At 43.8% G+C, this 26,805-nt stretch overlaps 1 protein-coding gene across 8 annotated transcripts in view; it reads left to right on the forward strand.

The window, feature by feature from the left end:
* The window catches only part of SIDT1 (SID1 transmembrane family member 1), a 145,332-nt gene extending 118,768 nt beyond the window's left edge, over positions 1 to 26,564 (forward strand). For 5 of the 8 annotated variants that reach the window (XM_049876616.1, XM_049876652.1, XM_049876662.1 and 2 more), the window contains 7 exons: positions 3,271 to 3,285; positions 4,302 to 4,381; positions 6,717 to 6,763; positions 15,322 to 15,427; positions 15,518 to 15,628; positions 17,323 to 17,436; positions 20,732 to 26,564. In XM_049876616.1, the coding sequence (XP_049732573.1) occupies positions 3,271 to 3,285; positions 4,302 to 4,381; positions 6,717 to 6,763; positions 15,322 to 15,427; positions 15,518 to 15,628; positions 17,323 to 17,436; positions 20,732 to 20,794 (536 nt within the window). In that variant the 3' untranslated portion in view covers positions 20,795 to 26,564. The remainder of the gene's footprint in view (positions 1 to 3,270; positions 3,286 to 4,301; positions 4,382 to 6,716; positions 6,764 to 15,321; positions 15,428 to 15,517; positions 15,629 to 17,322; positions 17,437 to 20,731) is intronic. The other 3 variants (XM_049876642.1, XM_049876621.1, XM_049876631.1) reach the window with 3 other exon arrangements.
* The last annotated feature ends 241 nt before the right edge of the window (positions 26,565 to 26,805 follow it).

Consider the following 26,805-nt stretch of genomic DNA (forward strand, 5'->3'; position numbering starts at 1 on the left):
AAAGCCGGTCCCCAGCCTGCATCCTGGCTGGGTGCACCTTCCCACTCCTGACTCTGTCTCGCATCATAAGGGATCTCACAGGTGTGCATATGGACACTCTCGCTCAACATGCAGTATCCATCCACACCTCCCACAGATAACCCCCTCTTGGCCATTCCTCCAGACAGAAGTGCACACACTAGAGGTGCTATCTGCCCTTGGGAGAAGAGGCCAGAGAGGGGGTCTCCACAGGCCCTGAGAGCAGGCTCAGGCCATCAGGGCTGGCGATTCTGGGTCCAGGAACTAGGCATGTGGTCTAGAAGAGGAAGGATGCAAGCTCCAGTTGAGTAGCCTCCTTAGCCCTGCAGACTTCTCACTTAATGGTGAATGAGGCATTCTAAAATCCGGGGCTTCTCACATCCTTTGGACCCGGGGTTCCTGCACAAAGAAGCTCCTAGTCCAGGGGAAGATTGATGAGAGGGACCTTCCTCCAGGGCCAACAGAGAGAGGAAGTCTTTCCCTGGAGCTGACGCCCTAAATTTGGACTTCTAGCCTACATTATTCTGAGGAAATAAATTTCTCTTTGTTAAAAATAAAATAAAATATGGGGCTCCTCTTGGCAGGTCTAAGGAGTTTCTGCATAAACAAGGAGCTTCAAGACTAGAAGATCGAATAAAACAATTTCTCGTTTTTGAAGTTTGGTTTTCCCTTTTGCCCTTAGTAGATTTAGCCTTGACATTAATGTAGCCCCAGACCTCCCATCATTACCCAGTTGTGTGGAACATTTTATATGACATACCCCAATCTCCACTTCTCTTGAAGGTGAATGAAGTCACACAAACTAAACTTTCAAACAGGAAGTAACTTGGAGCCTTTGTTATTCTGGGTTCCCCCAGAATTGGGGAAGAAAAGCTTGAATACAGATCCATGTAATTGGTAATGATGCCTAACACATAGAGGAGCTTTAATTTATACCACCTTTTTTCCATGCAATTTTGCCATACTAAATTAGCTTACCTGTTAAGAAAGGAGGAATTTAACATACTATAGTATGGCCGTGTTTGTCAGGGTTCCAATAGGAAAAATATGTCACACCCAAAGATACCAAGGAGGATTTATTTATGAAGTGGATATTTATAAAGCTGTGGCCAGGGGAGAGGGAAAGCAAAGAGTCAGCACAGTGGTGTGCAGGGTTAGTTGCACTGAGCTCCTGCCATATGTAAGCCCAAAAGGACAGGGAGGAAGCTGTTACCCAAACATGGAAGGAGAGTCATGGAGAGGGAGTCACACTGAAAGTAACAGTGACCTCTAGCCTGAGGCAGCCTCATAGGGAGGGCACAGGGAAGTAAATACTCTGAGATCACTGCCCACCTTCCCACTGTCCCTCCAGTTCCGCTGGGGCTCTCCATTGTCAAGTCCAAGGGGAAAGGAGGGTAAGGAAACCATCACGTCATCCATACAGGTCAGTCTCCCAGGGCATGGTGCAGGATAGGGCACCGTGTGGGGACAAATGGAAGACAGCCAGTGTGCACTTTCACTGGTTATTTTCAATTTCTCCACCCAGAGAGTCTTCTCCAGGTGGTTAAACATTTACCACTGTTCAGAGAAAAACTCACTATTCGCGGCAATGATTGCTACTAAATTTAGTCCCAAGACAGGCATTTGGATTATTGGAAAGTGGTTTAGGCAATGCCAACCTTCTTACCCATTTCTTAAGCTGCCTTTGCTTTCGCAACACGCATGCTCCTTTCTCAGTGGCCTTCAGGCTTCTCATGAAAGCAAACGTGGACAGGAAAGCGGCAGCGATGAGGCAGAACTTAGATAAGTTGGGAGGAAATCACGACGCTTCGTGCCCAGATTATGACCCCATCACTTCCGTCACCATCACCAGTTGGAAAACCAGTTGGCATTGAGTAGATTCTGATTCATGATGACCCACGTCTGTCGGAGTAGAACTGTGTTCCAGCGGGTTTTCAAGGGCTGAGTTTTTTAGGAGATTTTTTTAGATTCCCAGACCTTTCTTCTGAGGCACCTCTGGGGTGGCCTGGAGCTGTCAACCTTTCGGTTAGCAGCCAAGCCCATTATCCATTTGCACCACCCAGGACCCAAGAAAAGGACTGCAGGAATTTCTCATGAGAGAAGACAGATCATAAGTTGCAAGTAGTGACGGAAGTGGGGAGTGAGAGAGACAAGTCTTGATTCACTCTTGAGGAGTAGCAAATGGTGTGCACTCAGCTGCGTGCCATGAAAGAAAGCCCTGACAATCTGCTTCCGTTAAGATTACAGCCAGTGTGGGGACTGTGGTCTCCGAGGACATCTAGCTCAATCGGCATAACATAGTTTATAAAGAAACTCTTCTACATTCTACTTTGGTGAGTAGCGTCTGGGGTCTTAAAAGCCTGTGAGCAGCCATCTAAGATACTCCACTGGTCTCACCCCTTTGGGAGCAAGGGAGAATGAAGAAAACCAAAGACACAAGGGAAAGATTAGTCCAAAGGACTAATGGATCACAACTACCACGGCCTCCACCAGACTGAGTCCACCACAACTAGGTGGTGCCTGGCGACCACCACCAACTGCTCTGACAGGGATCACAGTAGAGGGTCCCAGACAGAGCTGGAGAAAAATGTAGAACAAAATTCTAACTCAAAAAGAAAGACCAGACTTACTGGCCTGGCAGAGACTGGAGAAACCCAAGAATATGGCCCCCAGACACCCTTTTAGCTCAGTAAGGAAGTCACTACTGAGGTTCACCCTTCAGCCAAAGATTAAACAGGCCCATAAAACAAAATGAGACTAAATGGGCACACCAGCCCAGGGACAAGGACTAGAAGGCAGGAGGGGACAGGAAAGCTAACAATAGGGAACTGAAGGTCGAGAAGGGAGAGTATTGGCATGTCCTGGAGTGGTTAACCAATGTCATAAAACAATATGTGTACTAACTGTTTAATAAAAAACTAGTTTGTTCTGTAAACCTTCATCTAAAGCACAATTAAAAAAAAAAAAGATTACACCCAAGAAAATTCCATGGAGCAGTTCTACTCTGTAAGGCGTGGTGTTGCCATGAGTGGGAATCACTTCAACAGCAGCTAACAACAAAGTTTTGGATGTTTTGAGACAGACAGAAAGATTGTATGTTCTTTTTGGTGGACAAACATTACTTTTATAATCAGAAAACAAAATTAAAGTTACCTATTGTAGGAAACAATAAAAGGATGGGTCAGTTTACCTGTTTGGATACCTTCTGATAATTTTTTTCTTCTCATTTCTCCTCTGCTTCCCACTGATCAGATGTGTCTGACACAGGTAATGAGCAGCCACCTTCCCAGGGCTTTAGAGTGTTTGGGCTTCTTGTTTGTTTGTTTTTGCAGTCACCCACCTTGTTGTCCCATCTGCAACTGCTTGGTGAACACCCCCTTTCCAGGCAGGCAGGCTCAGTGGGAGGGAGCAACAGAAAGGTCAGAGGCCAGGACGCATTCCAGCGCAGCCTGCTCTGAACCTCTTCTGGGCCATCATGTGGACAGACCATCCACTTGGATGTCCCTCCATCTTTCCTCCCCCAGCTTGTTCAGTCTAGTGACCACGGGTTAAATGGAACCCAGGGGAAGCCTAGAAGAGGGGTAGAAATCACAACAGAGCTGGGGCCCAAGCTTGCTGAGATGCTTGTTTGTGCAGACCTAGCCTTCATTTGATGTTTTCTGTTGGGATAGCTCACAGAAAGCTCACATGCTGCTTTTCATGCCATCTTTTTGAGGGATTTGGGATAGCTCGTGCCATGCATTTAAAAAGAAATCTTCCGTGTTTTTTTCTTCGCCATCTTAACTGGCATTCCTTTGTTTATTATTTTAGTATGGATCTAGGTTTTCTGAACATGCTCAGGAGAACCCAGCATCCCTTGGTTCAGTTCTTACTATCATAACTACATTGAGAAATAAAGACTAGCTAAGATTTCTTTTTTTTTAAGATTTCCTTTAGGGAGGTGAGCTTGAGAGGGTCAGTAAGATCTCTGCTAGAAAAGAGACATCACCAGGGTAAACCCCAAACAAAAGACAGTTTAGCTGAAGGAGATGGGTGTGTAAGGGTCTTCCAGCCACCCCTCTTGTTTATGTGCCCTCGTGTCTGCTCCATGTGCCTTTCTGCTATATTATACGTGGCACGCCCCCTAAGACCGCAGAGATGTCTGATCACTCACCTGTTAGGTGCAAAGCACTATCTTAATGAGGTGAAGAAAACAGCATCCCCACCCCCAAAAACTTGAGCCGTATTGGAGTATTTTGTATCATCTCTTACTCAGCCTTCTTACTATGCGATTGTGTCATTAGCAGATTTGGGGATCTTCCGGCGGGCCGCTATGGTGGTGTACACGGACTGCATCCGGCAGTGTAGCTGGCCTCTGTACAAGGTACGTGGGTGTGCCTGTGTTCCCTGGCCTTCTCCCAGCAGGAGGGTCAGGCTCGGGGAAACCACTGAAGACTCCCAAAATCAAGAGAACCAGATGGTTGACAGTGGCTGAGGCCCACTTAGTGGGAGAAGAGTCATGTTGCTTACTCTTCTTTTCACTCACAAAAGACAAGCTAGGATTATCGCATTTTTATAAACGAAATATTTGCTAGTATGTAAAGAAAAGCAAAAGAATGTATACGAAACCGTTAGAAAATGGGAATGGTTGTGGAGGAGAATCAAGACAGGTGCCGGTAAGTAATCATCCAAACAGGTGCGCTCCTGAGAGTGAAAGGGACACTGTTAACAGCCACTCCAGGGCAGCAGGTACGAGCAGACCATCAGGGCAGACTGAGATGGATGGCCACTCTGGGCGCTTTCATTAGGATCTTTCACTTTCCACGTTATACATTTCTGTATTGTTTAGTTTTCATAATGAGCAAGACTTTTAAAAATTTGTGGTTGTTGCTTGATGGCTGAAATACACTTTAAAAAATTCTTCCTATTACTTTATTATATATACATTTTCTGCAGTGAGCAGAGGACTCAGGGCCCTGGCCCCAGCTCCCTTTGTTTGCTGGGCTATGACCTTGAGTAGGCTACTTACCTCCTCTGAGCCCGTTGCCTCAACCCCTACCCAGTGCTGTGGTGACAATTCCTGGTGCCTTTTGGGCCTGGCACACAGGAGCTTGTTAAGCACCTGCTAAAGGTGGTGCAAACAGCCAGGTGCTTCGCTGCTAACTGAAAGTAAAGGTGACAAGAGGGAACCCGAGGTCAGGGAGGGAGAGTGTTGGCATGTCCTGGGCTGTTAACCAATGTCATAAAACAATATGTGCACTACCCGTTTAATGAGAAACTAACTGAAAGTTTGGCAGTTCAAACCCACCCAGCAGCTCTGTGGGAGAAAGACCTGGCAACCTGCTTCCGTAAAGATTACAGCCAAGAAAACCCTATGGCGAAGTTCTACTCTGTCCCATGGGGTCACTATGAGTCAAAATTGACTCGATGGCACCTAACGACAACAACAGTAGTTTAGAATCAGAAGTATCTTTACATAAAGGAATGTGGGAACTTCAGGGAATTGAGCCTGGAGGGTTTTATTCAGGGGAGAATCGAGAAACCTTTTAGGACCTATGAGTATTTTGAGAGTTAAGCGTCTCCCAGCTGTGAAACATGAGAAACAATTAACGTTTTTTAAATGAAGATATTTCCTCCAAATTGGATGGATTCCCAGGAAGACATAGAATCTCTGCTTTGAAATAGTAGATGAGTGGCCGATCAAACTGAAGTGTAATCAGACAGTGCCTGGAAGTTCCAAGTAGTACGCAGAGGTGGAGGAACGAATGTGAATAAACCTCTGTCAGAGATTGTTGTTGTCCCTTGGTGGCGATGGACTTGATTCTGACTCCTGGTGATCCATGTGTGCAGAGCATAACTGCTCTATTTCAAAAGCAGATCACCAGGCCTGTCTTCTGAGGCATCTCTGGGTGGTTTCCAACTACCAACCTTTCAGCCAGTAGTCAAGCACTTAGCCATTTGTGCCACCCAAAAAAACCAAACCAAATCCGTTGCCGTCAAGTCGATCCTGACTCATAGCGACCCTATAGGACAGAGTAGAACTGCCCCTCTGATTTTCCAAGGAGCACCTGGTGGATTTGAACTGCTGACCTTTTGGTTAGCAGCCTTAGCTCTTAACCACTATGCCACCAGGGTTTCCTTGTGCCACCCAGGGACTACTAATTGTCCTTTAAAATGGACCTTTTGTCTCTATTTTCTCCTCTTCCTGGTAACTTTCATGTTGAGATGATATGTTGTAGAAACAAAGAGGCTGGGAATTGCAAGGCCTCATTGGAACCCTAATAGTGACCCAGAAACTCACTCCCTACAGGCAGGTCCCGAGAGCTCCAACAGAGCCCAGCAAGTAACACATCCCAGGAAAGTAGTCCTTGATTACAGAACTCAGTGGTGGAATTCTTTTAACTACTAAGTAACTGGCACACACACCAGCTTCACCCATCACCCCTCAGTGTGGCCCCCACTGTCCGCTCCCCTAAGCATGGGTGAAAAACAGCCAGAGCCCAGCTTTTTCGGGGATGTGGCCACATCTGTGTGTATCCCAAGGCCTTGCCAGTTAGTCCATTTCAAGGATTATTTCCAACTGTGGGCCCAGCTCTCCCAGAACCATAGACACTTTCCTTTCACCGAGGCTATCCTTTCCCCCATAGTTAATGCTTCTCCTGTGGTGGGTTTAAAAAGCAGCGTGCTCAACATTTGACATTTTCTCTCCTCCTTCCTAGGACAGAATGCTGCTGCTCATTGCTGGGAACCTGATTAACTGGTCCATGTAAGTAGTCTTAGAAAAACACATCGTTCTCTTTAGTACTATCTCCTTATTAATGCTGGGGGTTAGCTTTCCTTGCTTGTCATTTTTACAAAGAAATCTGGAATTAAGAAGGAGGTAAGACTATGCTATGCTTGTTCTAGAGACTTGAAAGGGCACTTTTCCTCTTGCAAAGAAAATGCTAGGAAGCTTTTATGTACCAACTCTGGCCTCTCCTTAAGGATTGATCCATTGAGTTCATTTACTCAACAAGACAAAATCAGAACTTGTCATATCTATGTAGGTACATATGAATGTATACTTAGATATATGAGTATTGAAATATGTAGAGACTGTATCAACAATTGCACAACTACAATATGGTTTTAAACTCTTTTGTAGAATTTTCCATAGAAGCTACTCAGTAGGCATTCTTTTCTATGGAAAGTTCTCTTTCTCACCAGATATGTTTGTGTATGTATGAGCAAGTATCTCCTATTTTTTCTTTCCGTATAAGTCTCTCTCTTCCTGTTGCACCTGCATCATTTCTTCCTCTTTTTCACCTTCATCATCTCTTTGGCCTTTTTTCCTCAAATGACCTGAAAATAGAACTGTACAACAGATGTATGTTTTTCCTAGCTCTGATTATTTTATGCAGCCTATTCTCAACTAAAAATTTAAATGAGTAGGATGTTTTATGGATCGCTCAAAAAAAAAAAAAGGAAGTTCAGCAGGTTTTATTGATAGCTCTCAACTGATGAGGTCCTCTTGATCAGTGACATTTGATAGAAAAATGGCTCTCTCCTCCTGGCCCCCATGAAGACACACAAAGGAATGACGAAAGAGGCGTGCCTTCAGGGGAAGCCAGTATCAAGTCATGGGACCTTGAATCTCGTTTGGGGGCCATATGTTTCTGGAAGAAACTTCCATGATGTTGTCACCCCAGAGATTACCTCAGAATAAGGTCCATAGTTGTAAGCTCCCCCCCGCCCTTTATCTGGGGGCCAAGTTGAGATGAGGTGATTCTTGGAGAGTGGTCACCTACATTGTTCTTCATGACCACCCTTTTGTGGGCAGATTTCACAGTCCTTGGGGCTCTGTAAGACTGGGTGCTGGTGCGAGAAAAGGGATCACCAACCTCTTGATAATGAGCAACACTTAACTATGACTCTGTGGGCTCAGAACCGCTTGGCTTGTCTCTACGTCTCACAACATCAAAACCAAACCCACAGTCTGCTTCCAAGACAAGTGAATGGGGTCTCTCTCCTTAGACAGAGGAAACCTGAGGGACACTACTGCCTTTGGAGATGAATGAAGTGCAATGGCACACTAATGCTGTAATTATCTGGTAGAGGGTTAGCTCCATAGTTGACGTCTGCCACGCTCAGTTTGCTCTGGACATAACAAGACATTGAGTGATTTGATGCGAACCTTGAATGTTATATAAAAAGGAATTACTCTCAAATAATTGCAAAGAAAAATGTGTGTGTGTGTAGATACATACATATAGGAGTTTATGGGTGGTACAAACAGTTCATGTGCTCAGCTGCTAACCAAAAAGCTGGAGGTTCGAGTCCACCCAGAGGCATCTTGGTAGAAAAGCCTAGCAATCAACTTCTGAAAAATCAACAATTGAAAAGTCTATGGAGCACAGTTCTATTCTGACACACATGAGGTCACTATGAGTTAATTCCGACTCAACGGTAATATTGTTAGGTGCTGTTGAGTCGGTTCTGACTCATAGCGACCCTATGTACAACAGAATGAAAGACTGCCTGGTCCTGCGCCATCCTTACAATCTTTGTTATGCTTGAGCCCATTGCTGCAGCCACAGTGTCCATCCTCTCCTTGAGAGTCTTCCTCTTTTTTGCTGACCTTCTACTTTGCCAAGCATGATGTCCTTTTCCAAGGACTGGTCCCTCCTGATAACATGTCCGAAGTATGTGACATGTAGTCTCCCCATCCTTGCTTCTAATGAGCATTCTGGCTGTACGTCTTCCAAGACAGATTTGTTCGTCCTTCTGGCAGTCCTGGGTATATTCAAGGTTCTTCAACAACACTGAAATTTAAAGGCATCAATTCTTTTTCGGTCTTCCTTATTCCTTGTCCAGCTTTCCCATGAGCATGAGGTAATTGAAAACACCACAGCTTGTGTCAGGCGCACCTTAGTCCTTAAAGTGACATCTTTGCTTTTTAACACTTTGAAGCGGTCTTTTGCAGCAGATTTGCAATGTAACGTGTCGTTTGACTTCTTGACTGCTGCTTCCGTGGGCATTAATTGTGGATCCAAGTAAAATGAAATCTTTTACAGCTTCAATATTTTCTCTACTTATTATGATGTTGCTTGTTGGTCTAGTTGTGATGTGTGTGTGTGTATACAGAAGGAGAGAGAAAGGGAGAGAAGAGAGCGTGATAAAGCCAATGTGGGGAAAATTCTAATAATTGGTGAATCTGAGTGAAGGATATACAAGTTTCTTGTACTATTCTTGCAACTTTTCTAAAGTATTAAAATTATTTCAAAATGAAAATTTTAAAAAGAAAAAAGGGATAAGAAAGAAGGTATACTGTACAAAATGTACATACGTACAGTACATGCAGCCATAAAGAATTCTCAAAATATATTATCACATGGATGAAACTGGAGGACATTACAATGAGTGAAATAAGTCAATCACGAAAGGACAAATACTCTACAATCTCACCATTATAAAAAGACAATAATAGGTACACCCAAACGGTCAGCATTAACCCTAAAGCAAAGATGAGAAGGAAAGGAGGGGCACAGAAGCTAATTAATAGAAATGGAACAAACAGAATGGAAATAATGCGAATGCTGACCAAACCAAACCAAAAACCAAACCCAGTGCCATCGAGTCGACTCCGACTCATAGCGACCCTGACACATGGTGAAAAATGTAACCAATGTCAGGGAACAATTTATATAAAAATTGTTAAATGGAACTCTGATTTCCTATGCAGACTCTCACTTAAAGCACAATATTATTAAAAAAAAAAAAAAAGACTAAGTATACATACTGAAATCAAAGTTCACTGGTGGTTACCAGCGATAGGTGGGGAGGGAGGTGATCACTCTCTAGATAGCAGACACTTGTTATTTGGGGGACGGGAAGTATAACACCAAATGTGGGTGAAGTGTGCACAGCTTGACCAAGGTAAATGATGTCGCTAAGAAGTACACAAAAGAAAGGACGTTTTTGCAAATGCTGGGACATATACAATGTGCAACAACAACTAAATAGTAGGAGTGTGCACACACCTCTGAAACAGTGGGAGCAGTAACAGTGTCAGAACCTGTCTGACTTCAGGGGGATAGGGTGTCTCACCAACAGCACAAAGCTGATGCCCGTGACTGGGAGGTCAGACATACCTCAACTCTCCAACCTTTTTATCAATTCTAACACCAGCAGTCCCTCCCACAACACTCTCTACTTCTCTTCTGCATTTGATAATCCATGGCAATGACCACACAGAACTCACAGACCATACTTACAGTTAAGTGGTTTATAAGGAACAGGCTACAACTCATGGTCGGGATCAGGAAGTATGTAGGCAAAGTCTCCTTCAGTGCAAGCCAGCTCTCTCAGCTACTGTTGGCAGTGCAGGTCTCTTCTTGACCCCCTCAGGATAGGCTCCTCTCACCCCCCTGAGGACAGGCTCCTCTCAGCCATCTCAGGACAGGCTTCTCTTGGCCCTGCTGTCTGTCATCATTGACTCTGCCTCTGGGCCCCTTCCTGGCGAGTCACTGTCTTCAGTCTTACAGCCCTGACCCCCTCTTACAGCTCTCTTAGGAGGTTCCTTGCCTCCTCTCTCTGCTTCTTCTCTCTTCTTTCTTCCTTCTGCTTCTCTTCCTGTTTCTTTCCATCTCTAAAAAACCTCTGTGAGACTGGCTGTATATATATATACCCACACAACTCTTTGTCAATTTCAAGACAAGGCCCCTCCTAGCAGGGGCCACAAACTAACCAATTCCCTCTTGGTAGGCCACAAAAACTTAATTTGCATAGTAGGCTATAAATACTTTATTTGCATAGTTCATAGTCACTTCATTTGCATAGTCTATTGACCAATCCCTGTAAGGTGCACACCAATCACAGGGCAGGCTGCAGCCCAGGACCAGGCAGAAAAGTATCAAATCATTCTTGTTTACCCAGAAAATGTCAGTCAACCTGGGCAAAAGTAACAAACCCTCTAGGGTAGAAAACTAGGGCAAGGTAACTCCTCAAGACTTAGGGGAAAAAATCTCTCAAGCTGTTTTTCCAAAGTACCAAGGCCACATAAAGGAACTCATTTCACCACAATGTGTATGTATGTATGCATACAAGTATATCGATATGTATATGTATGTATATGTGTGTATATAGGTGGGCATATATAGATGTATCTATATGCAGGTGTGTATATAAAAAAAAATATGCATCCATATATATTCATATACATGATAAAGCACATAGGAGGCACAAACATGATACTTATTAAACACCTTACGAGATTGGATTACAGGGTGTGAAGGCTTAGGACCGTAGTCTCCTGGGACAACTTGGCCAACTGACGTAATATAGTATGTAAAGTTTATGTTCTACATCCTAGTTTGGTGAGTAAAGTCTGGGGTCCTAAAAGCTTGTGAGCTAAACTATTGGTCTCTACCCATCTGGAGTAAAACAGAAAGAAAGAAACCAGAGACTCAGAGAAAAAACTACTCCAGAGAACTAATAGTCTACACTAACCACAACCTCATCTACCCTGAGGCCTGAAGAACTAGATGGTGTCCAGCTACGACTACCAGCCATTCTGATCAGGAACACAGTAAATGCATCCTAATGGAATAGGAGCAAAATGTGGAACAGAACTCCAGTTCTTAAAAAGCCCAGACTTACTGGACCAGTTAAGGCTGGAGGACTCCCCGAGACTGTTGCCCTGAAATACACTTAAACCTTGAACCAAAACTATTCCATAAGGTCATCTTTTAGCTAAATAACAGATTGGCTCAAAAGGAAAAACAAAACAAAACAAAACAAAACAATATCACTTGTGAGTACTGTGCCTCCTTTAACAAATAATCTATATTAGACCAAATGGTCAATACTTACTTTAAAGCAAAGACAAGAAGGCAAAGGGGCAGGGAAACTAGATGACTGGAAACGGAACAACCAGAATGGAAATAATGAAAAAGTTGACACACTATGTAAAATGTAACCAATCTCACTGAACAAATTGTGTAGAAATTGTTAAATTGGAACCTCATTTACTACGTAAACTTTCACTGAAAACACGATAGAATATTATTTTTTAAAAAAAGAAAGCAGGTATACTGAAGATTTCAAAATCTAGGAGGAGGGAAATTCCTATACTATATAGAACAAAACCAGTTGGAATATAAAATGGACAAAAAGGGGGCCCATTTATAATAGCTTTACAGATGAAATACCTAGGAATAACCTTTGAGAATTGTGTGTAATCTTTCTGCAGGAAACTTAAATACCTTATTAGGAGACAGAAAGGGAAAACTAACTAAATGAAGTGGTGTATTGTGCCCTGAATGGGAAGATTAACTATTATAAAGATACCAGTTCTCAAGTTCATGTGTAAGTTTAAAATTAGAGTTGGAATTAAGTTAACAGGACTGACGGGGGGGATGCCTAGCAAATTTATTCTAAATTTTATTCACCTATTTAGGCAAAAATATCAAAGATTTCTGAGAAAGGATATTAACAGAAGGAAGCAGCAGCCAAGGGGGTATGGTGACTGGCGCAGCACTGCTCAGTAGCCCTGGAGTGATGTAAGGGTTGTAGGCTGCACTGCCCACTATGGTAACTACTCACCACGTGTGGCAACTGAGTGCTTGAAATGTGGCTAGTGTGACCGAGGAACTGAATTTTAGATTTTACTTGCTTTACTTTCAAATAGTCACTTGTCCACCATATTGGAGAGTGGAGGCTAGCCTAATCAGATAATCTAGCATATTATAAAACAATAATAAAACAGTGAGGCATTGATCCAAAATTAGAAATTAGACCCAAAAATTAGTGAATCAGAATGGAGAGGACAAAAGCTCACCCACGTATTTATACATACATAATTTTAAAACCCAACTAAGTATATAATTAAGCAGCCATGGTGGCACAGTGGTAAGGTCAGCAGTTTGAATCTACAAGCCACGCCTCAGGAAAAAGATGTGGCTGTCTGCTTCGTAAAGATTACAGCCTTGGAAATTGTACAGGGCAGTTCTACCCTGTCCTATAGTATTGCTATGGGCCAGAATTGACTCGACAGCAACAGGTTTAAATGTGTGTGTGTAGGAATTGACTCAACAGCAACAGGGTAGATGTATATTTATTAGAAACAAGCTTTTCAAGACAAGGAGATAAGGATTATATAATAGTTTAGTTATAATTGAATAGAAATTTAGAACAAAATGAAGACTAAACCCCCCAAAAATAAACTTCAGTATTACATTAAAAAACCATGGACAATACTTCAACACTTCAACAACAAAAAAACAAATCACCCAATTAAAAAATGGGCAAAGGGTATGAACAGACACTTCACCAAAGACGACATTCAGCCAGCTAACAGACACGTGAGGAAACGCTCATAATTATAGGCCGTTAGAGAAATGCAATACCATCTCACCCAGACGTTACTGGCACTAATAAAAACAACCAGAAAAAAAAATTTTTTTTGGACAGGTAGAAGAGATTGGAACTCTCATGCACTGCTGGGAATGTAAAATGGTACAACCATTATCAAAAACAATTTGGCACCTCCTTAAAAAGCTAGAAATAAAAATATCATACGATCCAGCAATCCCACTCCTAGGAATATATCCTAGAGAAATAAGAGCCTTCACATGAATAGATGTATGGACACCATGTTCATTGCAGCATTATTCACAATAGCAAAAAATTGGAAACAACCTAAGTGCCCATTAACAGATGAATGGATAAACAAAATTATGGTACATACACACAATGGAATACTATGCAACTTTAAAGAACAGTAATGAATCCACAAAACATCTCACAACATGAATGAATCTGGAGTGCATTGCACTGAGTGAAATAAGTCAATCACAAAAGGGCAAATATTGTATGAGACCACTATTATAAAAACTCAAGGAAAGGTTTACACACAGAAAAAAAACAATCTTTGATGGTTACGAGGGAGGGGAAAGGTGGGGAGAGGAAATCACTAACTAGATTGTAAACAAGTGTTAACTTTGGTGAAGGGAAATACAGCACACAGTATAGGGAAAGTCAGCACAACTTGACCAAGGCAAAGTCAGAGAGCTTCCTAGACACACGTTGAGGGACCAAGTTACTAGGACTGAGGGCTGGAGACCATGGTCTCAAGGGACATAGGTCAATTGTCATAGTTCATAAAGAAAATGTTCTATACCCTACTTTAGTGAGTAGCATCTGGGTTCTTAAAAGCTTGTGAGCAGCCATCTAAGATGCATCTATTTGTCCCATCACATTTGGAGCGAAGGAGAATGAAGAAAATCAAAGACACAAGGACTAATGGACCACATGAACCACGGCCTCCACCAGCCTGAGCCCAGAAGAACTAGATGGTACCTGACTATCACCACTGATTGTTCTGACAGGGATCACAATAGAGGGTCCAGGGCAAAGTGGGAGAAAAAAAGGAAAAATAAAATTCAAATTCACTAAGGAGACCGGACTTTCCAGTCTGACAGAGGCTGGAGGAACCCCCAAGACTATGGCCACTGGAGACCCTGCTAACTCAGAACTGAAGCCCCTCCCAAAGTCCACCTTTCAGCCAAAGATGAGACAGACCTGTAAAACACACAATAGTGCCCAAGTGTAGGAGACCAAATGGGCAGCACCCACCCAAAAGCAAAGACAAGAAGGCAGAGAACGGACAGGAAACCTGGATGAACGGACACGGGGAAACCAGAGTGGAAAGGGAAAGGGGGAGAGTGCTGACATATTGTGGGGATTGCAACCACTGTCACAAAACAGTTTGTGTATAAATTTTTTTAATGAAAAACTAATTTGGGCTGTAAAGTTTCACCTAAAGCACAATAAAATTTAAAAAAAAAAAAAAAAACCATGTACAGCCAACAAAAATTTGGTAATGTGTGTCAAGCCAATTATTGAGACACTTCAGTTTCTACTAATCTACACATGGGGTCACCATGAGTCCGGGGTCCACTCGATGACCACTAACAACACTTAAGAATTAAGAACATTTAAGAATTCATCTTAAATGCACACGAAAAGTGTGATAATGTCTGAAGGTATCCGTTTATTTACCACAGAGTTCTTGATAACAGTGAAAAACTAAACAGCAAAGGAGAAACTCAATGAGAGAGGAAAAAAATATTGTTTATGTGATACCTCCACTTGTGGGAATTTTCATAGTCATTAGAATGAATGGTCTGAATATAATGTCATCAGTGAAAAGGCACTTCTAATACTTCAAGTGTTTCTTTGTCTTGTTTTTTTTTTAATGGACAAAAGGTGAGGGGGCACAAAAAAGCAAATAGTATTACAAATCTACCTGCATGGCTACAAAACATTTTCTCGCCGTGTTCTCAGTGCCCTCTTTGGACTGATATATCGACCCAGGGACTTTGCTTCCTACGTGCTGGTCATCTTTATCGGTAACTTGCTGCTGTACCTGGCCTTCTACATCATCATGAAGGTAAGAGTGGGCGCTAGGAGTGGGCAGTGCCTCCAGCCCTTCACCAGCTGGCCAGGTGAGCTTTGCCAGCGACCACCTCTCACCCCACAGATTCTCAGCTCAGAGAAGGTCCTTCCAGTCCCATTCTTCTGCATCATTGCCACTGTCGTGATGTGGGCTGCCGCCCTGTACTTTTTCTCCCAGAATCTCAGCAGCTGGGAGGTAAGAGGACAGTTGTCAGATGTTTTCTCTCCCTCTTGCTTTTTTGACCTTTCGACTTCCATTGCTTCATGTGTTTGTTGCTTTCGGCTTTTTTTTTTTTTTTTTTTTTTTACCTTCTCTAAAATGAAAGCTTCCTCTAGAAGGGACGGTTTTTAATATCCACACATAAATGCTCAATAAATGACACATTGTCGTCACTGTCGGGGTCCTTCATCCCTTTGTAAGCCCTACCAAAACTGGTTTCCATCAAGTCGATTCCGACTCATGTGACCCCAAGTGTGTCATAGAAAAATGGTCTTCCAAAGGGTTTTCGGTGGCTGAGTTTTCAGAAGTAGATCCCCAGGTCTTTGGAGCCCTGGTAGCACCGTGGTTAAGAGCTTGGCTGCCAACTCGTGGAAACCTATGGGGCAGTTCTACTATGTCCTATAGGGTCACTATGAGTTGGAATCAACTCGACAGCAACGGGTTTGGTTTCAGGTTTCTTCCAAGGTGCCTCTGGGTGGACTCGAACTTCCCACCTTTCAGTTAGCAGGTGAGCACCTGAATCATTCGCACCACCCAGGGACTCTGTAACACTGCAATTTGATCCTCATTATATATTATATTTGATTATATTATATTGTATTATATTACATTACATTATATTATTTATATTGTCATCCTGTTCCCAGTGGATGTTTAACATGTGTGTAAAAATCTTGATTCGTGTATCTTCTTATCATAACCACACTCCATAAACAAATGCCCAGAGGCAGATGTTTGTGCATCCATTTCCTAGATAGGAAAGCTAAGGCCTAGGAAGTCAGTGATGGGTCTGAGGTTCAGAACTGGGAGGAGACTCAGCTCTCCTGACTCGTGTTCACACTTCCCTAGACCCTCCTGACTTTGTTCAGTTGTTGAGGCAATTGTCTGTCCATCTGTCATTTCTTAATCATGCAAAGCCCCAGATCTTCCGCTCTATTGATCATAAAATCAGAGAGAGCCTTCAAAAAGACCTCTCCCTAGTCTACAACAACCTGGTCGTATACTTAGGAGCCAGTCTGGAAGCCAACTTTAAAAAAAATAATAATAGCTTTATTGAAATATAATTCACATACCATGCAGTTCACCCTTGTAAAATAGACAATTAGGTGGGTTTTAGTGTGTTCACAGAGTTGAGTAACCAACACCACAATCAATTTTAGAACATTTTCCAACATCCCCCAAAAGAAACCCCATACCCATTAAACAGAAACTGCCCATTTCCCCTCAAGACCCCCACCCCAGCCCTAAGCAACCACTATGGATTTGCCTGTTCTGGACTTTTCAGATAAATGGAATTATATGTATATGGTCTTTCTTGTGTGGTGTTTTTCGAGTAGCATAATGTTGTCAAGGTTCACCCATGTCGTAGTTGTACCATGAATCAGTACTTCATTTCTTTTTCTTGCCAAATAACATTCAATTGTATGGATGTACTGTAGTTTTAGTGATCCACTCACCCATTGATGGGCCTTTGGCTTGTTTCCACTTGTTGGCTATTTTGAATGACGCTGCTATGGACATTTACATACAAGGTTTTCCATGAACATATGCTCACGGAAGCCAGCTTTTTGAGCTAGGTGTCTAATAGCAGGTTTGTGGCTGCCTGGATGCTCATCCCCTAAAGAGCTGACTTGTGGGAACAGTTGTCCATCTGCCTCACCTTCCCGCAGGGAAGCCCAGCGGAATCCCGGGAGAAGAACCGAGAGTGTGTCCTGCTGGACTTCTTTGACGACCATGACCTCTGGCACTTCCTCTCTGCTATTGCCCTGTTTTTCTCATTCTTGGTGAGTTTTTAATCTCTGTTCATCTCTTCTCTCTCTACATGCCATTCTCTCTTTTTTTTCTCTTCCCCTCTTCCTTACATCCTCTTTGGTATTCCTCTCTATTTTCCCTTTCCAATAAAACCAAACTGGCTGCCGTCTGGTTGGTTCCAACCCACAAGGACCCCACGTGTGTCAGAGTAGAACCGCATCTGCTCCACGGGGTTTTCAATGGCTGAATTTTTGGAGGTGGGTCACCGAGGCTTTCTTCCAGGCACCTGTGGGTGGACTCGAACTTCCAACCTTCTGGTTAGCAGCCAAGTGCTTCACTGTCTGCCATTCAGGGGTTCCTCCTTTTCTAATACCTCATCGTCATTCAGTGAACGTACCATCCTGAGTTTCTTTTTTAAGTCTGATCTTCCAGTTAGGTCTTTATTTTCATTCCTTTTTACTCCAGTATAATAAGGTACAGAGTGTCACAGTGTTTTTCCCTAAATTGCACAGCGTATTTGGACTGAAGTGGTATTAGAACTCACATTCCCAGAATTCCTCCAGGAACCACTTCTGGCATCACTAAAATTCTGGTAACATTGGGTTCTTTGTTCTCTTGCTATTCCCACATTCCGGCCCCCTTTTCCATTCTCACTGGATATTTTACAGATTCCTGGAGTGGTTCAGGACAGCAGCCAGGCCTCTGTTGCCTTCTAGCCAGCCTGTTCCACATGTCTCCTGTCGTCCCTTCCCTGAAGCCATGTATTTGTAAAAACTCTGGATAATAACTTTCAGAATCCTTTTATCCTAATTTTGACTTTTCTATATTAAAAGCCTATGGTGCCTGTGCCACAGGTTCAAGTGACAATTAACATTGCTAGCTCTCCTGGGCTCCCACCCTGTTCCATTTAAGCAGTTTCTGAACCTGCCGCGGAACCTCAAGAGTGGAGCAGGGCTACCCCCTCGTGGCCAGTTTGGGAGGTTTAACCAAATTGTATAAGCATCATTCCTCGTGGCTTTTGTTTCTGTTAGTCACCTTCCTGAGAGACAGAGATAACAAAAGAGGAGTTAGGGTCCCGTGTGGAGAGAACAGTGGTAGAAGGACTGGGGCGGGGGTGGGGGGGTGGGCAGGGAGCAGGGACGTCCCTTCTATAGCGAATCCAATGCAACAAGACCTCATTTCTTTCAAGTCTCAACTCAAATGTCCCCTTCTAAGTAATGACTCCCCTGGTCACCCTATCAAACATTTTTTATTTTGCTCACCCCATATTTCTATATTCCCTCTGTAATTTAACTTTTATCCTTAGTATATGTTACCATCTGTTGTTGCTGTCAGTGGCCTTCGAGTCGGATCCTGCTGATGGTACCTTCACGTACAACAACAAACAGAACAGAATGTTGCTTGTCCTGTGCCATCTTGGTATATCTGAGCCCATTTTCTGGCCATGGTGTGACTAGCTAGCATACTGTATATTTTACCTTTTTTTTTTTCATGTCTGAAGTTCTCTCTTGAATGTAAGCTCCATGATGGCAGGGATGTTTGTTTCTTTTGTCCCAAACTATATTTCTAGCATGTATAATAGCACATAATAGGTCCTCAATAAATGTCTAAATGAATTAATAAATGAACCACCATATTTTATGCAAATAACAAGGACCTTCTATGTTTGTTTGCCAACCGCACCCTCCCCACCCCACCACGAGATATTTTTGTAACTGTGCTATGCTCATTTTTTACAGCAATGTGTAAAACAAAATTGCCATAGCCGAGCTTATGAAAATACCTCCAGGGGAGAGGGAGTGGTTGGCAAACACACGTAGAATGTGCTCATTATGTAAAAATACAGTAGGTAATTATAAAAAAAATGCCTGTTCAGAGCAAGGCATTTACAGAGGATTGCAGAAGACATGAAAATGAGTGAGGGAATTTTAGCTGAAGGGAGAGACAACACACAGTACAGGAGAGGTCAGCACAGCTGGACTAAACCAAAAGCAAAGGGGTGTTCTGAATAAACCAAACACTTTGAAGGCCAGAGTAGCAGGGGTAGAGGTTTGAGAACCATGGTCTCAGGGGACATCTTGGTCAATTGGCATAATAAAATCTATTAAGAAAACATTCTGCATCCCACTTTGGTGAGTGGCGTCTGGGGTCTTAAATGCTACCAAGTGGCCATCTAAGATCCATCAATTGGTCTCAACCCACCTGGAACAAAGGAGAATGATGAACACCAAGACACAAGGTAATTATGAGCCCAAGACACAGAAAAACTAAAAAAACCAAACCTAGTGCCATTGAGTCGGTTCCGACTCATAGCGACCCTATAGGACAGAGTAGAACTGCCCCATAGAGTTTCCAAGGAGCACCTGGTGGATTCGAACTGTTAACCCTTGGGTTAGCAGCCATAGCACTTAACTACTACACCACCAGGGTTTCCAAAGACACAGAAAGGGCCACATAAACCAGAGACTACATCAGCCTGAGACCAGAAGAACTAGATGGTGCTATAACTGACGACTGCCCTGACAGGGAACACAACGGAGAACCCCTGAGGGAGCAGGAGAGCAGTGGGATGCAGACCCCAAATTCTCATACAAAGGCCAGACTTAATGGTCTGACTGAGACTAGAAGGACCCCAGAGATCATGGTCCCGAGACCTTCTGTTAGCCCAAGACAGGAACCACTCCTGAAGCCACCTCTTCAGATAGGGATTGGACTGGACTATAGGATAGAAAATGATACTGGTGAGGAGTGAGCTTCTTGGATCAAGTAGACACATGAGACTATGTGGGCAGCTCTTGTCTGGAGGGGAGATGAGAAGGCAGAGGGGGACAGAAGCTGGCTGAATGGACACAGAAATACAGGGTGGAGAGAAGGATGTGCTGTCTCATTAGGGGGAGAGCAATTAGGAGTATATAGCAAGGTGTATATAAATTTTTGTATGAGAGACTGACTTGTAAACTTTCACTTAAAGCACAATAAAAATTAAAAAAATAAGTGTGGGAACCAGGACTTCCAACTGGTTTGCATTTCCCCTCACCTCCCACCCACCAATATACCGAATCAGAATCTACGTTTTAACAAGATCGCCAGGTGATTCTTAGGTATAATACATTTTGAGAACCACTGCTTTACAAGTGGTTCTCAGCCATGGTCCCCAACCAGCAGTATTAGCATCGCCTGAGAACTTGTTAGAAATACAAATTCTCAGCAGGGGTTCGAGCCTGAATGAACCAGCTCAAAGCACTGGAGGAAATTTGCAGTTTTCAGCCTGCACAAGTCTTGGCAAAAAAAAAGAACTTGCTGTGACTCTCCCCTCTCTCGTTTCAGGTTTTGTTAACTCTGGATGACGACCGGGACATGGTTCGGAGGGACCAGATCCCTGTCTTCTGAGCCTCCAGCATTAAGAGGGTGAGAGGGAGCCATCACTCTTGGTGCTGTTTTGTGAAACATACAGGGACTGCAGCAAAGTGACCACTGCCCACTGTTCCACTCGCCCCCTTAGAGTTGAATCTGCTTATATCCACAGAGGAAGAAGAGGACCTGGGGGGACCCTCAAATCTGCCAGAGGCAGGACAGAAGGGAAACCCCAGCATTGGACAGAGACAAGTCCGGAAGAGCCAAGAAACGTCCCATCCCCTTTTGTCACCAGCTCTGAGTTAGAGATGGACAAAAGCTGCACCAAAGTCAACTCTCTCTTAGGACCCCTCCCACCCTCACCTCGGATTTGCCAGATTTGGTGGAATGATTGTGGGCTGCCTCTGTGCCCAGAAAGGCCAGCCACTCAGAGTTCCTGCCAAGACGCACTGGCTTGCCCCCTTGGCATTTCTGCAACAGCTGCTGCTCTAGACACCCCAAAGCAGGAGTCCAGGGAGGTGGGATTCCTCAGAGGGTGGTAGAGAGGTGACCCAAGACCCTACCCAACTGAGGTAGATGTTCCACCCTTACCAGCTGGTGGCCCCCTTCAAAGGAGAACTGTATGTTTCACCCAGGTTCTTGACCCCATTAGAAGGACACAGGATTGGGCTTTGTCACATGCTCCTCTTAAGAGGTCACTGGGACCAAAGGCTTGGGTGCTTACTGGTTCCTCAGTGTCTCCACCTCACTGCTGTGTGTCGACCCCATGGCTCAGGCTCTACCTTCTTGGGAAGGCCCTGTTCCTACGCAGCTTCTGGTCAATTCCAAGGTGGAAGGGAAAATGGGAAAATCACTTCTAGCAGCAGGAGGAACCAGAGAAAAATGGCCAACAGTACTAAGAGCCTGGTAATATCAGCATCGAGCAAACAGACCACCCATAAGGACTTGCGATCCTGGAGCAAATTCAGCAAAGGAAAACGTGCTTACTGAACCTTCCAATTCATACAGCTCAATTCTGCGCCCACATCACCTAGGGCCCTCTAGAACTGAGCCCCTTATCTGTCATTTTGTGCATATCAGGGGCTCTGGGGGTTTCTCCCTGAAGTTCTCAGAAGTGACTCTCAGGATGACCGCTTCTGCTCTTCTCTGGTTGCCAAGAGCACAGCTGAGTTAGAGTCGTCTCTTGGTTGCGCCTGATACTCATTCTCCCCAGTGAGGTGTTGAGAAGCTCAGCACCCCAGTTTCACCCTCATGCTGCCTGACAGCTCTGCCGCTAGGAAGCCCCATTCTTACAGGCTCCCTTGTTGCTGGAACATGGCGTAATTAAAAATATATGTGCACAGGTACACACACAGACATGTTCGCTTGAAAAACCGAAGTCACCTGTCACTTCTGCTTTCCCTCCTGGATCAGGCACTGTTTTAAAAAATTATTATCTTTCTCTAGAATATTTGCATGATGTTCAAAAACACAGTTTGGAAGTTTGAATCTCAAGTTTTTCCTGATTTTAAAAACACAGAGATGCTTCCAGTGAAATACTCCGTGGTTTTGTTTTTTGTTTTTCCTAAAATGCCCCAAATTTGTAATTGGTCTTATATTATTCTTTCTTCCTTACACCACTAAGCCATTTGAAGGCCAACTATTAAATAGTCGGGTTAATTGAACATCTAAAAAAATTCCAAGCCTGACTTGATTTCATTCTTTGGATTTAAATGAACTAATGGTTTCAAAAGGAGCCCTGGTGGCACAGTGGTTAAAGCACTCTTCTGCTAACTGAAAGTTGGCAGTTCAAACTCACCAGCTGCTCTGCAGGAAAAAGATGTGGCAGTCTGCTTCCATAAAGAATTACAGCCTTGGAAACCCTATGGGGGGTTCTACCCTGTCCTATAGGTCAGAATCGACTCAACAGCACTGGGTTGCTTGGTTTGGGGAATGGTTTCAAATCCAAAAAAAGACCCACTAAGAAAATGTGAGCAACAGAGTCTACCCAGCTAGCCTTGGGGCCAGAAGTGAGTAAATTGTACGATGCCTTACCTGTTCGCTAGCTTGTTGGGGAAATATGTCCATGGACTGGGGCAGTGTCCTGTAAAAATGGATAGATCACGACACTATATTCTTAACCATTTCCTGGTAACGTCTGTCTTGTGCTATAAAGTCACACATTATGGTCAGTTTTGTTCTCTGCATGAGGACCAAAAACCCTGAACAAGCTTACTCTTATAAAGACTACTTCTAAAAGTGCTTGTTGCTAATTCTTTCAACAGGGAACATAAGGAAGCCATGCGACTGTATCCATGGGATAATAGGAGCACTCAGGGTAAAAGGAAATGACAAAGGTTTATAGTAGCTTAACTGTAAATTGTCCATATGGAGTCCAATGCCTAAGGCGTCCTGGTGGCACGAATGGTTAAACACTCGGCTGCTAACTGAAAGGTTGGTGGTTCAGACCCACCCAGCGACTCCGCAGGAGAAAAACCTGGCGATCTGCTTCCATAAAGATGGCAGCCTAGAAAACCCCATGGGGCAGTTTGACTCTGTCCCTTGGGATCACTAGGAGTCAAAATCAACTCGCCAACACCTAACAAGAACCATGCCTATGGTTGATTTTGCCCTTGTTCATGGACTTCTCTCTTTAAAAGCCAAGTTGGGCAGGAGGGGGCTGGAGGGAGACAGCCACCGTGAAGAGCCTCTTGGCAGGGCAAACGCAGTCATGGAAGAGGTTCAGCTGGAGCAGGACGGGGATGTGGCAGCCAGAGGAGCAAAACCTGCATGAAAAAAGATCTCTTCATACCTCTGACTAATGCCGGAAAGGCAAGCCCACCTGTCTACTCTGGGTGGTTGAGGGATTAGCCCAGTTTTATTTTAGCAGCAGAAAAGCCAGTGGCAAACCAGAGTCTATCTGGGGAAGGGACTTTCCGTGACTGGAGATCAACTGAGCCAGCTCCTTGGGGTGAAGAAAGTGGCAGCTGCTTCCTTTGTAATTCCAAGCAGCCACCAGAATGTTCTGTGCGACCACAACATGCGTGGGTTGGTAAATCAAATAATACCCAGATGCTTCTCCTTCTGGAAGACCATCTCAGGTAGATTAGTCTCTGTCTAAGGCTTGGGAGATAAACATTCTTCACAGAAGGAACAGGGAAAGAGTCCAGAGTCAGAGTTAGTCCTTGGCTACTGTGTGACCTTTTGGCAAGTCGCTGAAACTCTCTGGTCCTTAGCTACTACATCTACGTGAACCTGACACTATGTGAGGATAACAAAAGCAGAGAGGTGTCAAGCACCCAGAGCAAAGACGGCACAGCGAAGATCCCCAGCCTCCGTGGCTCTTCAGTGCCACAGCAATGTGGGCCAAGAGCAGGTTTCTTCTCCGGACAGGAATCCCTCTCTTTTAGGGACTCCCCACTGAATCCAGCTGTTCTAGTTCCCTATCCTTGGTTCCAGGATGTTAGGAGGACTCTTCACCTTCAGAGATACTACCCTGAGTTATCATGCCCCCAGCCCCAGCCCCCTCTGCACCCTTTACCGCTGCACTTCACTACATCTGGCCCTTGATACTCAGATTTCAACTCAGATGAAAAGGGCTACCAAGGCCAGGGCCAAGTGGAAAGGCTGGCTGTGTGGAACGTCACCTCATCACTACCACCTCTGCCCCAGCATCTCAAAGTGAACAACACCTAGACTTTCTCCTCTCCAATGGCTAGTACCACCAAGGTTCAGGGAATGCCTGGTGCAAATCTCTCCTCCTGCCCTTATCACTAAATATTCTGTGGAGAAAGCCTGGATGTTCCCTCTGTGTGAGGATGGGGTTTCCGCCTGCGGATGACAAAACAGCTCCCAGAAAGTGGGACGATGGTTGGGTCACTTGGGTTTTAAAATGACTGACCAAAGCCAAACCAAACCCATTGCCATCGAGTCAATTCTGACTCATGGCGACTCTATAGGACAGAATAGAACTGCCCCATACGGTTTCCAAGGAGCAGCTGGTAGATTTGAACTGCCGACCTTTTGGTTAGCAGCTGAACTCTTAAGCACTGTATCACCAGGGCTCCAAAATGACTGACAGTGACTCTAAACTCCCCTGATGAAACTAGGACAGGCGGTGTGAGTGAAGATACTATTTGCCTCTGCCTGAAAGGCACCATGATTCTGCCCAGTTTACTGTAGTTTTTTTTTTTTTTTCTTTTTTTAACCGTGTTTGGAAGAGACCTGATATATTATTTGTTTGGCTAAGTTTTTCTTATTTTATTGTAGTGAAAATATACTCAGCTAAACATTGGCCAATCCAACAATGTCTACATGTATGTTTCAGTGACATTGATCACATTCTTCATGTTGTACAACCATTCTTGCTCTCCTTTTCCAAATCGCTCCACCACCATGAACAGAACCTCAGTGCTTCCCTCCTACCCTTGGTAACCACCAGTAACCTTTGGTTTCTGTATGGTTGCTTATTTCATATAAGTGAGATCATATAGTAGTTGTCTTTTTGTGACTGGCTTATTTCACTCAGCATAATGTCTTCAAGGTTCATCCGTGTTGTGGCATACATCAGAGCTCCATTTTCTCCTTATGACTCGGTAGTATTCCATTGTATGGATATACCACATTTTGCTTACCAGTTCATCTTTTGATGGACATTTCAGTTGTTGCCACCTTTTGGCTATTGTGAAAACTGTTGAAATGAACATTGGCGTACAGGTTTTTGTTTGCATTCCTGCTTTCACTTCTTGTGGGTATATACCTAGAATTGGGATTTGTGGCTGTTTCAGTGTATCCCCAGTATTAAGGCACTACTATCAGTAAGGTTAAATGCCTACTAAATCTTAGGCCTTAACACACATAAAATCAAATAAGCTTGGGAAGGGCCATAGAGTCACAATCTTCACCACTGAGTTCCGAAAATGCCAGAGTGGTAGAGTTTTGGCTTGGATGGGACTCGACTCTAAAAAGAGACCCTTCTCTATGAACCCCAAGGGGGAATTTTTTAAATTCTACAGTTTTCCTGAAGTGTGGTCTTGTTATTTGAATAGAAAGAAACTTAAGTGGTTCAATTGGCATAATAAAATCTATTAAGAAAACATTCTGCATCCCACTTTGGAGAGTGGTATCTGGGGTCTTAAACGCTAGCAAGTGGCCATCTAAGATGCATCAATTGGTTTCAACCCACCTGAGCAAAGGAGAATGAAGAACACCAAGGACACAAGGTGATTATGAGCCCAAGAGACAGAAAGGGCCACATAAACCAGAGACTGCATCAGCCTGAGACCAGAAGAACTAGATGGTGTCCGGCTACAACTGATGACTGCCCTGACAGGGAACACTACAGAGAACCCCTGAGGGAGCAGGAGAGCAGTGGGATGCAGACCTCAAATTCTCATAAAAAGACCAGATTTAATGGTCGGACTGAGACTAGAAGGACCCTGGAGGTCACTGTCCCCAGACCTTCTATTAGCCCAAGACGGGAACCATTCCCAAAGCCAACTCTTCAGATAAGGATTGGACTGGACTATAAGATAGTATCACTTTAATACTGGTGAATAGTGAGATTCTGGGGTCAAGTAGACACGAGACTATGTGGGCAGCTCCTGTCTGGAGGGGAGATGGGAAGGCAGGGGGGTCAGAAGCTGGCTGAATGGACACAGGGAATACAGGGTGGAGAGAAGGAGTGTGCTGTCTCATTAAAAAAAAAAAAAAAAAAATTTAGGGGGAGAGCAACTAGGAGTATATAGCAAGGTGTATATAAATTTTTGTATGAGAGACTGACTTGATTTGTAAACTTTCACTTAAAGCACAATAAAAATTAAAAAAAAAAAAGGAACCTAAGTGGTTACCATAATTCCTATAGAATTACCCATCATACCCACAATCTTAAGGGCATGGAGCTCTGCCCTTTTCTCAAATATCTCTAGCTTTACAGATTTTATCATTTTCTCTGAACCCTTCAATTTTAGAAAATGTCTTGGCTGTATTCTACATCCTTTTTGCTGCTTGAAATCCTTGTCATCTAAGGCTTATCTATTTCATTGAAGAACAATAGCTGATCATTATGT

This window comes from Elephas maximus, chromosome 1, assembly GCF_024166365.1.
Source record: "Elephas maximus indicus isolate mEleMax1 chromosome 1, mEleMax1 primary haplotype, whole genome shotgun sequence".
Classification (NCBI taxonomy): Eukaryota; Metazoa; Chordata; class Mammalia; order Proboscidea; family Elephantidae; genus Elephas; species Elephas maximus.